Raw genomic sequence first — 15221 nt, forward strand, 5'->3', positions numbered from 1 at the left:
ATGTTTTGCAGTCCGTTTCAAGCAGTGTTCAGAGGCCAATGTATTTAATCAGCTTGTCTTATTGCTGATTCCTCTTATTACTAAATCCACCCCAGTGACCCCACTGCTGTGTAGACAAGCTTACAAGTAGCTTTGTAATGTCCACACATACCTAATACGCCTCCATCCAGATTACATTTAGGCCTATATAGAGAGGACACAATCTCTTCTGATGACATTCTTTTATGTTATCCTTTATGATGACCACTTTCTTTCCATTCCTTTTCCATACCTGGATCTGTTTGCATTATACAGCTAAGGAGGGGTAAGCCGCTCCTGTTTTGTTGTGATGTCATTTCATGCCACTCCCTGTTTTGTTGTGTGTGTGATCCATAGAAATAGAAAGCCATTAAATGTAATGCTGAGCGTCAAGATTTAACTTCCTGGCATGGGTACACTCAATATTGCCACCAGTCCGCCAATCACAGATTTTTGACTTGACTGTAGATGTCCGTTCTATATATTATATTTCTGTGTTGTGATTCCTCCTGCTTGCCTGTTGCTCCTATTATTCAGTGTTAGATCCTTTTGTTTTGCATTCTATTTTGTGTCACTGTGTGTCCTCCTGTTCCAATAGTCCAATAGGACTTGGCTAAATTGAAATGGTATAGTGACAGACAGTTTTATAACCTCCTTTGTCCCATTTGTAATTTTCCTAAACTGTGTCCTCATCGCTGTTTATGGGCATGTGTGTGTGTGTGTGTGTGTGTGGGTGTGCGCGCGCATGCATGTCAGTAAGAACTGAGGAAGAACTGACTGGTGAGAGACCTGACTGGCTTTCTCTTTGGACTGATACTGATGTCTCCTTGTGTCCCTCTTTCTCTCTCTCCTCTCTCTCTCTCCTTTCTTTCTGCCCATCTCTCTCTCCCCTCTCTCTCTGTGCCTGTCCTTCTCCACCTCTTCAAATCGTTGTTAACTCAACACTATGGCTGTGCTGGCAGTGAGTCTGATGACATGGTGTTTGAGGAGTTCAAGAGGGTCTACCTGAAAGGAGTCATCCCTGACGATGATGAGTCACCCACCGAGGCATGAGCGGGCTGTCCAAGGAAGCAGAGTTCTTGCATGGGTCAGCCACACTGTCGAGCCATGGCCAAAGGCCTAATGTACAACATCAGCTGGACGTCACAGCTTGAAATGCTGAGGGTCATGAAGAACCCGAAAGGCGAGATGATGTAGAGAGCTTTTAAGAATTGTCTGCTTATGTAATGTTGTCACTTGTCTGCTTTGCTGCATGACTCATTGCTCCATATTGGTATGGTCGTTATTGTTAAAGAGATGTGTTCTACATGACTTACCTGGTAAAATAAAGGAAAATCAATAGATAAAATAAGATTACTGTAGATGCCATGGTATTGCCATTCAGTATACCTGTAGACAAATCCAGACCCAAGGCCTATGCTTTATAGTAATGTTCACTGTTGTATCGATTTACTGTACGTTATACAGAATACATCTGTACTGAATCACTATGGACTTTTTCTTTAACATTTTATTTGTGATTTTCTTAGAGAACAAGCATATACAGACATCCAAAAACATTTAAATTAATGTGATGGAAACCCAGTGTGTGATATGGGAGAAAAGGTTGCCTTCTGATACTTAAAGAAAGTGACCCTACATTAAGCACCCTGGCTCCTACAGAACACACACTCTTCCCCTATTTTCTCATTTTATCCGTCTTTTTCTCTCCTTTACCTTTCATACAGAAGCTGTTCTGTTGCTGTCCGTCGACAGAACAGCACTTCCACTTAGTTACTATTTAGGCTGAGCACACCGTCCTCTTCCTTTCTGTCTAACATTACTGTAGCTACACGGCTGCGTCTTCTCACGTATCCTTCCACCGCACTGAACAGACACACCTATGCTTCTTTCTATAACTACATCAGTGGTTCTTCAGCAGATCTCTCAGATTGAGAGGGAGCCTCTTTGAACCGTGGTTCTGATGTAAACAAGGTGTCTCCCGGTGACTGCCATGATCAGTTTACACTGACAGGAGCACAACTTTGCTTGGAGGATTTTTTTTGTGACTACCCTTTTGTAAGACGTGTTCAGATACAAAGGAAAATAATATGAATACAAATCCACTCACGTACATACCCACACACAAACTGATGTAATATTTAATGATGTTCGCTTAAAACAACCATGCACACAAACATATCCCAGGAGGCAGATTGAGGCATCTTTTCATGTGGGTTTCTAGCAATTTTTCAATTGCACATGTTGATAAAAACAGAAAAACCTTCCAGAATAGCTGATTCTGCCGACACACAGAACAAAAACACAGCAACAAACAAGCACAGAACTAAAATACTGAGGGAGGGCAGAGAGCTTACAGTTCCAACATTAACTGTTTGTGTTATGCTTGAGAGGCCAAAGTAATATAAGGTTAGACAAATATGTAGATCGTGGTATCTAGATGCTTTTTCAGATGGCTATTGGCACTTTTTCATAAATCAAATTATTTGTCACATACACATGGTTAGCAGATGTTAATGCGAGTGTAGCGAAATGCTTGTGCTTCTAGTTCTGACCATGCAGTAATATCTAACAAATAATCTAACCTAACAATTTCACAACTACCTTATACACACAAGTGTAAAGGAATTAATAAGAATATGTACATAAAGATATATGAATGAGCGATGGCCAAACGGCATAGGCAAGATGCGGTATATGGTATACAGTGTATACATATGAGATGAGTAATGTAGGGCATGTAAACATTATATAAAGTAATGTGGCATTGTTTAAAGTGGCTAGTGATACATTTATTACATCCATTTTCATTATTAAAGTGGCTAGAGATGAGTCAGTATGTTGGCAGCAGCCAATCAATGTTAGTGGTGGCTGTTTAACAGTCTGATGGCCTTGAGATAGAAGCTCGGTCCCAGCTTTGATGCACCTCTACTTACTTCGCCTTCTGGAGGATAGCGGGGTGAACAGGCAGTGGCTCGGGTGGTTGTTGTCCTTGAAGATCTTTTTGGCCTTCCTGTGACATCGGGTGGTGTAGAGAGGATGATGGTGAATGCACCTAGGAGCATGCATACAACCATGGGGCCCAACCACGAGAGTTCCACCCAGGTGAGAAGGTCTTGGTGCTGATCCCCATAACAGAGAGCAAAGAATGACATTGTCGAGCGGGTGGGTGACGTCAATTATAAGGTCAGCCAACCAAAGCTGAGAAAACGCCTCCAGCTTTACCATATGAACCTTCTAAAGAGATGGCAAGCACGAGAGGCACTGTTGCGCAACGTGGTCCCGGGAACAGCAGAACCCGTCCTCCGTCGAAGTTTCCATGGGGGAAGACCTCAGCATGATCCAACGACAAGCACTCCGAGAGTTGGTCCAGGAGAAAATTTCATACATTTTTATTTAACCAGGAAGTGCTCATTGAGATTTTAAATCTCTTTTTCAAGAGCGTCCTGGCCAAGATAGGCAGCACCAAGTCATTACACAATTACAGACAGACATGAAAAAGTACAAGTAATCTAGTAAAAACCATAGAATTCACAAGAGTATTACAAAATCATCAAACAGCTAATTAAAAACATTGACAGGTCAGGGAATCAGCTTCAAAATCCTTCATCAGTGATTTAGAAATACCAATCGGGACAAGTTATTCCAGTTTAAAGCCCTTTTACCAAATTCAGTTCTGACATTTAGAACCGTTAGCAGGATAAGGCCCTGTGAACAAAGAGATTACCCACCACACCAGAACAATAAAAATGCCCATATAAAATGTTAGTAAACCCAAAATGGCTTTGTAAATAAAACTATACCAGTGACAGCCTACGAGTGACTAGAGAAAGCCAGCCAATCCTGGTATAGAAAGGGCTGTGGTGCGTAAGGGTTTTGCAACTTAAAATAAATCTCAATGTGTCATGGTAGAGGGTGTCAATTGATCTCAAACACTGAGCTGAAGCATTCATATATAAATATCCCCATAGTCTAGTAAAGGCATAAATGTAGCTGATTACTAGCCTCCTTTTGGCTTCAAAAGAAAAACAGGCCTTATTCCTCAAATAAAATCCCAACTTCAGCTTAATTTTTTTGTAAGTTGTTGAATATGCAATTTAAAACAGAGGCAGTCATCAATTAAAATTCCAACAGACTTTCATGAGGTTACAGTCTCAATCTCATTACCCTGACAGGTAGTAATAGGTGAAAGGTTCAGAGATCTATGTCTTGCTTTAGAAAACACTATTAGTTTAGTTGTCAGTATTGAGGATAGGCTTCAAATGACACAACAGTATAAAAAGCAGTTTTGCAAGTTCTGGAAAGCTTTTGTGAGAGACGAGGCACCACAATAAATAACAGTGAAGTTGCTCATTTTGCACATTTTTGTCAAAATTATGTATATAAATAGTGAATAAGAAGGGACCATGTACAGAGCCCTGGGGCACACCATTACAGACAGACAATTTAACAGATATAAGCCCATCAAATTGAGTGCACTGAGTTCTATCAGACAGATAGTTAGCAAACCATGCAACTGCATGCTCTGAAAGACATACACTCGACAATCTCTGCCTCAGTATAGCATGATCAACTGTATCAAAAGCCATAGAGAGATCAATAAAAAGTGAGACACAGTGCTGTTTTTGTCAAGGGCTTCAGTAAAATAATTTAAAACCTTCATGGCTGCTGTAATTCTGCTATGCTTCTTCCTGAAGCCAGATTGGTACATTGATAAAATAGTGTTAGTATATAAAAACTCTTAAGGGTTTCAAGTATTTTCACCAGGGTGACAGCTTTGAGATTGGCCTATAATGATTTAAAAGAGTTGGATCTCTCCCTTTTAAAAGTGGTAGGACAAATGCTGATTTCCAGATCTTTGGAATTTCATTACATTCCAGGGTTAGATTGAACAGATATGTAAGTGATTCAGCTATGAAATCAGCTGGCAGATTTAAAAAGCAGGGATCCAAAAGATCAGGACCTGCAGGCTTTCTCTGATCTAAGGATTTTAGGACTTTATGTACTTCCTACACTGAGAATGGAAAAAAGCTCAACGTTTGACCAGCTCTCACTGGTTCCACCCCACAGGGTTGTACAGAGACAGAGGACACTGAATCAAACAGCCTACTAGATGATACAAAGTGCTCATTGAAGCATTTCAGTTGTCATTTACAGCAATAAAGTCCTTCAATACACATGACGGTAATTCATTAACATTACTGTTTCCCGAAATAGACTTAATAGCCTTCCAAAACTTTCTAGGGTCATTCAGGCAACCAGTGGTAACAGACATTAAATATTCAGACTTGGCCTTCCTGAGAAGGAAAGAACACTTGTTTCATAACTTCCTAAAAAAGAAGCCAATCAGCATCAGAACATGATTTCCTTGCCTTAGCCCAGAATATGAGAAGGAGCAAACACTAAGTTATTTTGTTGTTACATTTATTTTTAGTTGCTGAGTGAAGTTATGTTTTCTGACTAGAACCTCCCCGTCTCTGTTTCCATCCCTGTGTGCTCAACACAACGGTTTACCACAATACGCTTTCTAAGCTAATACTACTACTAGCGAACACTATTTGAGATTTGGTGCTCACTTCACTAGCGTTAACTTCTTAGGGCTGAAATCCCATTAACAGGATTGATATGACAACAGCCAGTGAAAGTGCAGAGCGCCAAATTCAAACAGAAATCTCATAATTAAAATTCCTCAAACATACATGTATCTTATACCATTTTAAAGGTAATCTTGTTGTTCATCCCACCAAAGTGTCCGATTTCAAATAGACTTTACAGCGAAAGCACCACAAATGATTATGTTAGGTCACCGCCAAGTCACAGAAAGATTCTGCCATTTTTCCAGCCTAGAGAGGAGTCACAAAAAGCACAAATATATAAAATGAATCGCTAACCTTTGATGATCTTCATCAGATGACACTCATAGGACTTCATGTTACGCAATACATGTATGTTTTGTTCAATAAAGTGCATATTTATATAAAAAAATCTCAGTATACATTGGCGCGTTATGTTCTAGTTCCAAAAACATCCGGTAATATCGAGAGGAGCCACATCAGTTTACAGAAATACTCATTATAAATGTTGATGAAAATACAAGTGTTAGACATGGAAATATAGATATACTTCTCCTTAATGTCAGATTTCAAAAAAGCTTTACGGAAAAAGCAAACCATGCAATAATCTGAGAACGGCGCTCAGAAAACAAAGATATCCGCCATGTTGGAGTCAACAGAAATCAGAAATAACATTATAAATATTCACTTACCTTTGATGATCTTCATCAGAATGCACTCCCAGGAATCCCAGTTCCACAATAAATGTTTGATTTGTTCGATAAAGTCCATCATTTATGTCCAAATACCTCCTTTTTGTTCACGCCGTTTAGTACACAATCCAAACCAGGTGAAAGTTCAAGAGCACTGCTTCTTGACACAATGCACATCCAACCCGGAAGCCAGCTGCACCAATGTGTCGGAGGAAACACTGTACACCTGGCGACCTGGTCAGTGTACACTGCGCCCGGCCCACCACAGGAGTCGCTAGTGCGCGATGAGACAAGGATATCCCTGCCGGCCAGGGATGCGTCGCCCTATGGGCCTCCCAGTCGCGGCCGGCTGCGACAGAGCCTGGGCTCGAACCCAGAATCTCTGGTGGCACTGCGACGCAGTGCGCCACCAAGGAGATTAATCACTCTATTAATCACTCACCATAATAACTCCCAGACACACCTGGCTAACTTGATGGGTCATATAATCATTTGGTGAGTCTTTTGTTTAGACATGTAGCTAGCTAGCTAAACAATGAACCAGCATAATCTCAACTCATACCAATACAAATTGAATGTCATAGCTGTAGTATGAATCTGAAGGTAGCTAAAGCTAGCTAGCTAACATTGAATCTATAACAACCAATGTAAATGGATTTCTGATTCGAATAATATTACAACACAGATCATTCACGCATCGTTAGCTAGCAAGCTAGCAAGCAAATGCTCACTAGCTAGTGAATAGTACATTTGAACTTGCAATGAAAATGACTTTTCTGACAAAATGATAAAGTTATAATATCTGTAAATGTAGCTTGACTCAAACCCATATCCAGTACATGGATGAACGCTTCACAGTAGACTGGAACCATTTAACTCTCTTTTGTTTGTAGCTACAGTGCCTTCAACGTATTCAGACCCCTTGACTTTTTCCACATATTGCAGCCTTGTTCTAAAATTGATTGTTATTCCCCCTCATCATTCTACACACAATACTCCAATAATGACAAAGCAAAAACTGCTGTTTATACATAAAAAAATGATATCACATATACATAAGTATTCATAGCCTTTACTCAGTTCTTTGTTGAAGCACCTTTGACAGTGATTACAACCTCGAGTCTTCTTAGGTATGACACTAAAAGCTTGGATCACCTGTATTTGGGGAGTTTCAGGATGGACCTGAGCTCAATTTCGAGTCTTATAGCAAAGGGTCTGAATAGTTATATAAATAAGATATTTCTGTTTTTTTATTTTTATAATGTGCAAATAAAACGTGTTTTCTCTTTCATTATGGGATATTGTGTATATATTGATGAGGATTTTTAAAAATGTAATCCATTATAGAATAAGGCTGTAACATAACAAAATGTGGAACAAGTCATGTGATCTGAAAACTTTCGAAGGCACTGTACAGCTTTGTTTTCGCCATCATTTAGTCAAGTCACTCCGGTTCACACTGACTGTGGCATGTGCAGAAAGTAGGCCATCTCAACTTTTTCCAATTTGACAGCGCCTGCTAAATTCAGGGCATTAATGTTGTTGAAAAAATAGCAAAACCTTTGACGTTCTGTTATATCTTTAAAAAAAACTGCAGTTAAAGGTTAATCAACGCATAGTGAGCAACTCACGTTATATACCAGAAGCATACTACTTGGCAGACCAATCCAAACTCATCTCCCGGCATGTCCAGCCCATCCATTATCTCAGCCAATCATGGCTAGCGGGAAGGGTCCTGTCTTTTTCCGTGGCTAAAACAACTTGGCTTGTAAATTTAACAATTGTATTCCTTTTTACAGATGGAATCCAAGTTTGATATTAAGGCACATATTAACATATTAAGGCACATATAATGTTCATATTCCAGATTGATAAAAAAATAAGATAATTCAAATGCCTCTTCTGTGAAGTAGTGACATGTGACCAGTGGTGGAGTAAAAGTAAAGATACCTTAATAGAAAATGACAATTAAAAGCCACCCAGTAAAATTATACTTGAGTAAAAGTCTAAAAGTATTTTGTTTAAAACATACCTAAGTATAAATCATTTCAAATTCCTGATATTAAACAAACCAGATGGCATCATTTTCTTGTTTTTTAAATGTATTTACGGAAAGCCACGGGCACACTCCAACATTCAGACATCATTTACAAAAACCATGTGTGTTTAGTGGGTCCGCCATATCAGAGGCAGTAGGGATGACCAGGGATGTTCCGTTGATAAGTGTGTGAATTTGACTATTTTCCTTTCCTGCTAAGCATTCAAAATGTAACCAGTACTTTTGAATGTCAAGGAACATTTTAAAATTACAATATTTTCCTCGGGAATGTAAAAGTAGTCAAAAATATAAATTGGGGTTGGGTCAATCGAATCTGGTATCAGGATAAATATGACATTGAGTCATCATATTGTATACTATGTACTTCTTATTAGCTAAGCAATAAGTGGTAAATGCAATTTTCATATACACAGGCTCTCGGTCACCTCGCAGGGCAAACAGAGAACTGACTTGTTCCTGACAAAGATATTATAATATACTCTGACAGAAGTAGTTCCTGCTTCCGAGCCGGCCTGTCAGAGTAGAGACTGGGCGTGGTTTAAACTCACTCAGCCTATCGTTGATCGTTGGCGCCCGAGCTGGTCCCAGCCCCTAGGCGCTTCAGCGGTCAGTCGTTGTAGTTGTGTAGAATATCTATGCGCCCATGCTCGATACAGTTATCACGCACCTGGCTCCTGTTATCTAACAAAAGACTGTTTGTTCCCTACACTACTTTCTGTATGTGTCCGTTTTATGTTATTCTGTATTTTTCCATCACGAGAAAGGCCCATGGCCCTGAAACTGTTAACAATGTCTCAAGTCAGCTATGTTGCATAACACATACACCCACACAAGCCAACAGCAAATAATATTCAATCACATATGATATGGTAACGGGCTATAGTGCATAACACAGAACCTCACAATAACCTGGGCTCGAACCAGGGGACCCTCTTGCACACATCAGTCACTCACGAAGCATCATAACCCATCGCGCCACAAAAGCCACGGCCCTTGCAGAGCAAGGGGAACAACTCCTTCTTGGTCTCAGAGCAAGTGATGTCACCGACTGCCCCCGGTTCCCGGCACTCTCCCATTCAGAGCACCGCTAAACTGGCTAGGCTAAAAGGGCTAACAGCTGAGCTGGGATAACCCTTCTGGAAAAAACTTCCCGCTACAGGGATCCACAGAAAGAAACGACTGGGGCAATTATCTGCTGCTCATCAGTAACAGTAAGGTACAGCTGTCGGGACTCCGGAGAGAGAGGCTACCACGGGACAGTTTTTAGATAAGGTAGGAGAACTCTCAGCCAGCCACAGAGCACTCTTTGCTGTCAAAGTCTTCGTCAGGAGGACTCTTCAGGAAAGGAAAACCCCAGACCAAATATTGCACACTCAACACAGTCTGGAGGAGAGAGAGAAGGAAAACCGCCAGAGCCAAATTCGACTGGACTTCACACAGGAAGTAAGGCAGAAGAATGAGAGTGGGTGGGGGAGCACAACAGAGACGTGTTTCCCCAGTTGGTCACTCTTCCTCCGTTCTTATGTGTGTGTCATGACATTGCTTATAGTTGCCTGGAGGGAGGGAGAGAGAGAGAGAGAGAGAGAGAGAGAGAGAGAGAGAGAGAGAGAGAGAGAGAGAGAGAGAGAGAGAGAGAGAGAGAGAGAGAGAGAGAGAGAGAGAGAGGAGAGAGAGAGAGAGAGAGAGAGAGAACGTGTGTGTGTGTTGACTGTCGGTTCCCAATGTGTGATGCACTCCCCATGTGAAGTACCTGGTCTATAGTCTAGGAAGGGCAGGGTGGGTGCATTTATTTGAAAATGTTTTTCAAGGAAAGCAAGTATTTATTGGATAAATTCAGGTGTCCATGTTTCAACCCATTAGCTGTCTAGTGAGAATACTCCCTAGGACAGCCCTCTGATCTAGTCAGGGCCGGATCCTTGAACAACGGACATTCCCCAAATGATCATCTAGTTATATCTCCTTTAGCTAAAGGCTGCAGAGAAAATGGCAGTGATAACATTGTTGCCAACTTTAATAAGCCTCTGTCTGGTTGAGTAGCAGTGAAAACAGGATGTGTGTGTCTTCCTCCCCCGAGTCCTTGTCTGTTATGTCAGTGAAATACAACACTTCAGTCATATGAGATGCATGAAATTGAGTCAAGGTCATGGTTGTGCATGTGTGTGCATGGGTACTCAAGATATCGATCTGTCTTCATCTCTGTGCAGCACTCTGCTCCTAAATAAAAATTCCAGGTCACACAGTAAAATATTTAGGCGCATATGCAAGTAAAATGGTCGCCCTGTAGAGCCCTGCTGTGGCTCGCTCACACTTTATCTTTGCTGTAACTTTTCTCCATAGTAGGGGTTTCCAACACTGGTCCAAGAGAGCTACTGTCCCGTAGGTTTTGCTCCAACCCCAGTTGTAACTAACCTGGTTCAGTTTATCAACCAGTTCATTACTAGAATCAGGTGTTCTAGATAAGGGTTGGAGTGAAGACCTACAGGACGGTAGCTCGCCAGGAGCAGAGTTGGAGAGCCCTGCCTAAATCCTAGAAGTGTCTAGTGCACGTGTCAAACTCATTCCATGGAGGACCAAGTGTCTGCAGGTTTCGCTCCTCCCTTGATGAATTGAGGTCATTAATTAGTAAGGAACTCCCCTCACCTGGTTGTCTAGGTCTTAATTGAAAGAAAAAAACTAAAAAGCAGACACAAGGCCCTTGGTCTAGTGAGTAAGCCATGCGTTGTCCACTCACTTTTGGCATACACAGTGGCGTTGTGTCCCAAATGGCACCTTATTCCCTACGTATTGTGCTACTTTTGACCAGAGCCCTGACAAAAGTAGTGTTCTATATAGGGAATAGTGTTCCATTTGGGACATACCCACAGTGTATGCCTGAGAGTGAGCAGAACTCATAGTTGGACTGCCTGTGTGTGTGTATTGCATCAGCCTTTCTAGATGTAGGCAACTGTGCTTTTTGAGTTTTTTTTTTAAGTAGGTGTGAGTGTGTGCCTGTCTGCCACCCCAGGTAGGATCCCATAATTCTATCCAGGTCATCAGGAGGGTCCAGCCAATGAATTATACTCAAAAGCAAACATTACATAACTGCAGGTGGCAGTAAATCACCAACACTGACTTTATACCTGTTCAAACAACACTCCAGGTGGCAGTATGCACCCATTCAGTTTGTTTACCAACTGATAGAAGAAGTAGAAGAAGAAATTGACTACTTTAAAATGGAGATAGTCTCAATGGTGCTGCCCATGTTGTCAGACGCCATAATGTGACAGCTACAAAGAGGAGAAGTCTAACTAAGTATATTGTGTGTGTGTGTAGATCTTAAGTGCATGTGTGTTTGCGGTGCTGCTCTCTGGCAGAGAGGAAAGGCGTGCAACTATTTTTATCCGTCTGGGAATAGGAGCCCCTTTGTGAAGCAACTGTGGAGGAAACGGATTGGAAGCTGACGTCCATTCTGTAGAAATATAGTATTACTTACCCACATTCATCCACAACTTCTGACCCAATCAATCTATCAATACATACACACAAGCACACTTGCGCACTCACTCACACACAACAAGTACTAAAAAAAGCAGTCGCACATCTAAAAAGGCTGATAACCAATACACAGAGGGCACAAAAACACACACACTCAAGTTGGCCCATCCATTCAGTAGGAGTGCTTAAGCATGGGACTTGATGTGCTTCCTCCTATTTGCATTCCTGGCCACATCACATTGCACAACCCCTGGTTTCTTTTTTCTGAGCACTGTGTGTCTTGCTCTTTCTCTTCATCTTTCTCTCTGTCTCGCTCTCTTTCTTCCTCAAGTGATATTTGTCCTCTCTGTGTGTGTAGATCATCACTCCGTGTCGTCGGCTGATTCTGTGTGCGGACAACAGGAAAGAGATGGAGGTCTGGATGTCAGCCCAGAAGAGTGTTCAGAACAGAGAACACTTTGAGGTGAGGGCAAGGTCAGAGGTCAGGGGTCACTCTTCTCTCCCTCGCATCCAATCCCAGGGTGCATCCCAATAATCTCTCCTTCCTCCTGAAGTGTGCACTTGTTCACTACTCTCCACAAATTTAAACGGTGTAGCCATGGGCTAGAGGGAGTTTCCATATACCAGTAATTTCCTTTCAAATCCCTGAAGGTACGTTAACAAGACCCACACTTTGGGAAAGCAGACACACCCCAAAATGGACCCCTGGAGCCTAGCCTCATAGCCTAAACACTTGTATGGAAGAGAAAGGATACGTTCGACAGGTAGAAGTAATATGGTAATAGCTCCGATTTGACCTTTGGTAGGTTAGTTGGAAGTTTTGCTGTATCGTTATTGCCTTTCTAATAAATGTATATCTATGCTAATGTCTGCGCTGGGTTTCTTAAAGGGGAATGGAAACACTAGGATTTAGAACGCCAGCTAACTACCTGTAAATCACCATATTGGCATTGTTGTGTCACTGGCAGGAGAGAACATTTTGATAAAAAATGGCTGAATTTACAGAGTAACTCCGAATCTGAGAATGAGTTTATTACAGAGAACGAAATCATTTTAGTTAGGGAGCCAATAAACCTACTGAAGTCGTTCATGTTTGAACCGATCTTTGCCCAAGATCAGAGTTCGTTCTCGTAGCTGTAACAACACCAACATGCCGCCTGAAACAACTCAGCTAGAGGTGTGAGTGCAGATGCTGCCAGATAATGGCTAGAGGGTATGAGTGTGTGTTGTAGAGGGATGGTGTCGATACAGCACAAAATCCCAGAGGATGGTGGCTGTATTGCAACCAGTCAGACGTTCCTGTCAGTCTGTCTGGATGGCAATGTATTTATTGGGCACGTCGCCAATCCTTATGAAGGACTTCCTGGTAGAGGTTACTCGACCAGCCAGTTTCGGTATCAGATTAACTTTTAAGATTTTTTTGCAGAGCGTACAGGCTGGAAGTTCATCGCCAGTTCACCCTATGGGCACAAGTGAGAATTAGAATTGGACGAGGTGTACAGTGTCTCATCCCTGCGTGTGTCTTTTCTTCCATAAGGCAACATACAGAAGCAAATGCATTTACATATGGTTTGAGTTTGAATAAAACCAGTTAATTTAGTAAATCTAGCCTGCTGTCATTTTTTATTCAAGATATAGGCCTAATGCCTGCGCCTTATGTAAAAATAGTATTAGTTAGCTTGTCCACTATAACAACAGGTTCAAGCGTAACCAGATAAACTTTGTTTGAAGATAAAACTACTTTCATTGCGCACTAATCCCATGTCCCTGGAGTAGTGACATCAACTGGCTGTGTCTGCCATCTATTGGAAAGGAATGGTAACTACACTGGGCAGCTAGTTGAGTCAAAGTAGACTTTATTAATATATATATATTTTATTATATTTAACTAAGCAAGTCAGTTAAGAACAAATTCTTATTTACAATCATGGCCTACCGGGGAACAGTCAGTTATATGCCATTTAGCAGACGCCTTTATCCAAAGCGAACTGGGTACATGGAAGTGGAAACGGATCATAGAAACAGGATTACAATTTTGATATAATGGATGGTCAGTCCTTACCTCTATAGCTCTGTCTATGCATTTGAGAGTGGTTACATTTCTTCAGCCCCATCCCTCAGCTTTTTACCCGAAGAGGAGCAGGGAGAAACTATTGTTTCTACTGCTGATTGCCACATTAAGAAGTTAAGATGCAGATTAAATACACACCAAAATATGTTACAGATACTATATACATTTCCCATCACTCAGACAGTTGGTGAATACAGAGCATCCAGCACAGCAAACAATCAAATGTATTTTACAAAAGCCCTTTTTACATCAAAATAATAACCACAATCGTTATAGAGTGTGCAACAGTTCAACACCTCAGGAGCAAATGTCTGTTGGCTTTTCATAGCTGAACATTCATAGGCTGAGAGAGATTGCTCTTTAGTGATGGTCCCGGTGGACCTCTTCTCCACCGCAGCACAGGAACAGTCTGGCACTCAGGGGTCAGTTTGGCATGCTGTATTAACCGTTTTTCCTATCGGTAGAAAACAATTAAGACATCTATTAAGCTATAGTTATATTCAAGAATTACTGCATATACAGGTGATAAAAGAATGTATATGTTTAAAGTAATGACTAAAGTATTCCACCCTGAAACTGTTGAACTGTATGACGTGTTAAGATCATAAGACAACATAAGACAATCGTGACAACAGTATTGCCCATTTTATATCCACAATGGCCTCAGGAATGACCGATTGTGTCTTGAAATAAACAACAGCCTTAGAAATAACATGGATTCGCATGTACCTCTGCCTCCTGCACAGTCTCCTCCAGGATGGAAACCTTTTCATGGATGAAGATGTCATTCCTGAAAACAAACAAACATTTTGTTAAGACAACTGAACCCAAATATATCAGTTGGCATTAACAAGCTACCTGTCTTGTATGCTTTGTCCACACACACACACACACACACACACACACACACACACACACACACACACACACACACACACACACACACACACACAGCAACTACAGGGACATGTATTTCTCAGCAAACATTAGCTATGTCAACTTCAGTCTAGCTAAATGAGGTGGAGCTAACAAAACATTACAAAAACAAATCTGTCAACAGAATGTATTGCAGTATTTGACTATCTGAGGTGGAAGTTAGCTACAGTAATGACCTAATAACAGGGGTACACGGAGAAACTGTGTTGCAATTTTAGTTGCAGCTGGGTAGCTTGCTAACGTTATTTGCTGGGGGTGTTACACAAAACGCAATTAGATAGTTACCTTCTACTAGATTTGCAACAAAGTTGTCCAGTATCTAACGCTAGCCTAGTCAACAACGTTACCTTAGGCTCCATTGCATTGACTCGCGTCGCCTCCTTTGTCCAGTCGCTTTT

The 15221-nt window shown here is 41.3% G+C and overlaps 1 protein-coding gene across 2 annotated transcripts in view; it reads left to right on the forward strand.

Moving 5' to 3' along the window:
• Positions 1 to 1508, forward strand: part of LOC118396915 (S-arrestin-like) — a 37025-nt gene extending 35517 nt beyond the window's left edge. The window contains exons 15-16 of one of the 2 annotated variants that reach the window (XM_035791306.2): positions 295 to 304; positions 981 to 1508. In XM_035791306.2, coding sequence (XP_035647199.1) covers positions 295 to 304; positions 981 to 1071 — 101 coding nt within the window. In that variant the 3' untranslated portion in view covers positions 1072 to 1508. The remainder of the gene's footprint in view (positions 1 to 294; positions 305 to 980) is intronic. The other variant, XM_035791307.2, reaches the window with a different exon arrangement.
• The last annotated feature ends 13713 nt before the right edge of the window (positions 1509 to 15221 follow it).

This window comes from Oncorhynchus keta, chromosome 18 (genome assembly GCF_023373465.1).
Source record: "Oncorhynchus keta strain PuntledgeMale-10-30-2019 chromosome 18, Oket_V2, whole genome shotgun sequence".
NCBI lineage: Eukaryota > Metazoa > Chordata > Actinopteri > Salmoniformes > Salmonidae > Oncorhynchus > Oncorhynchus keta.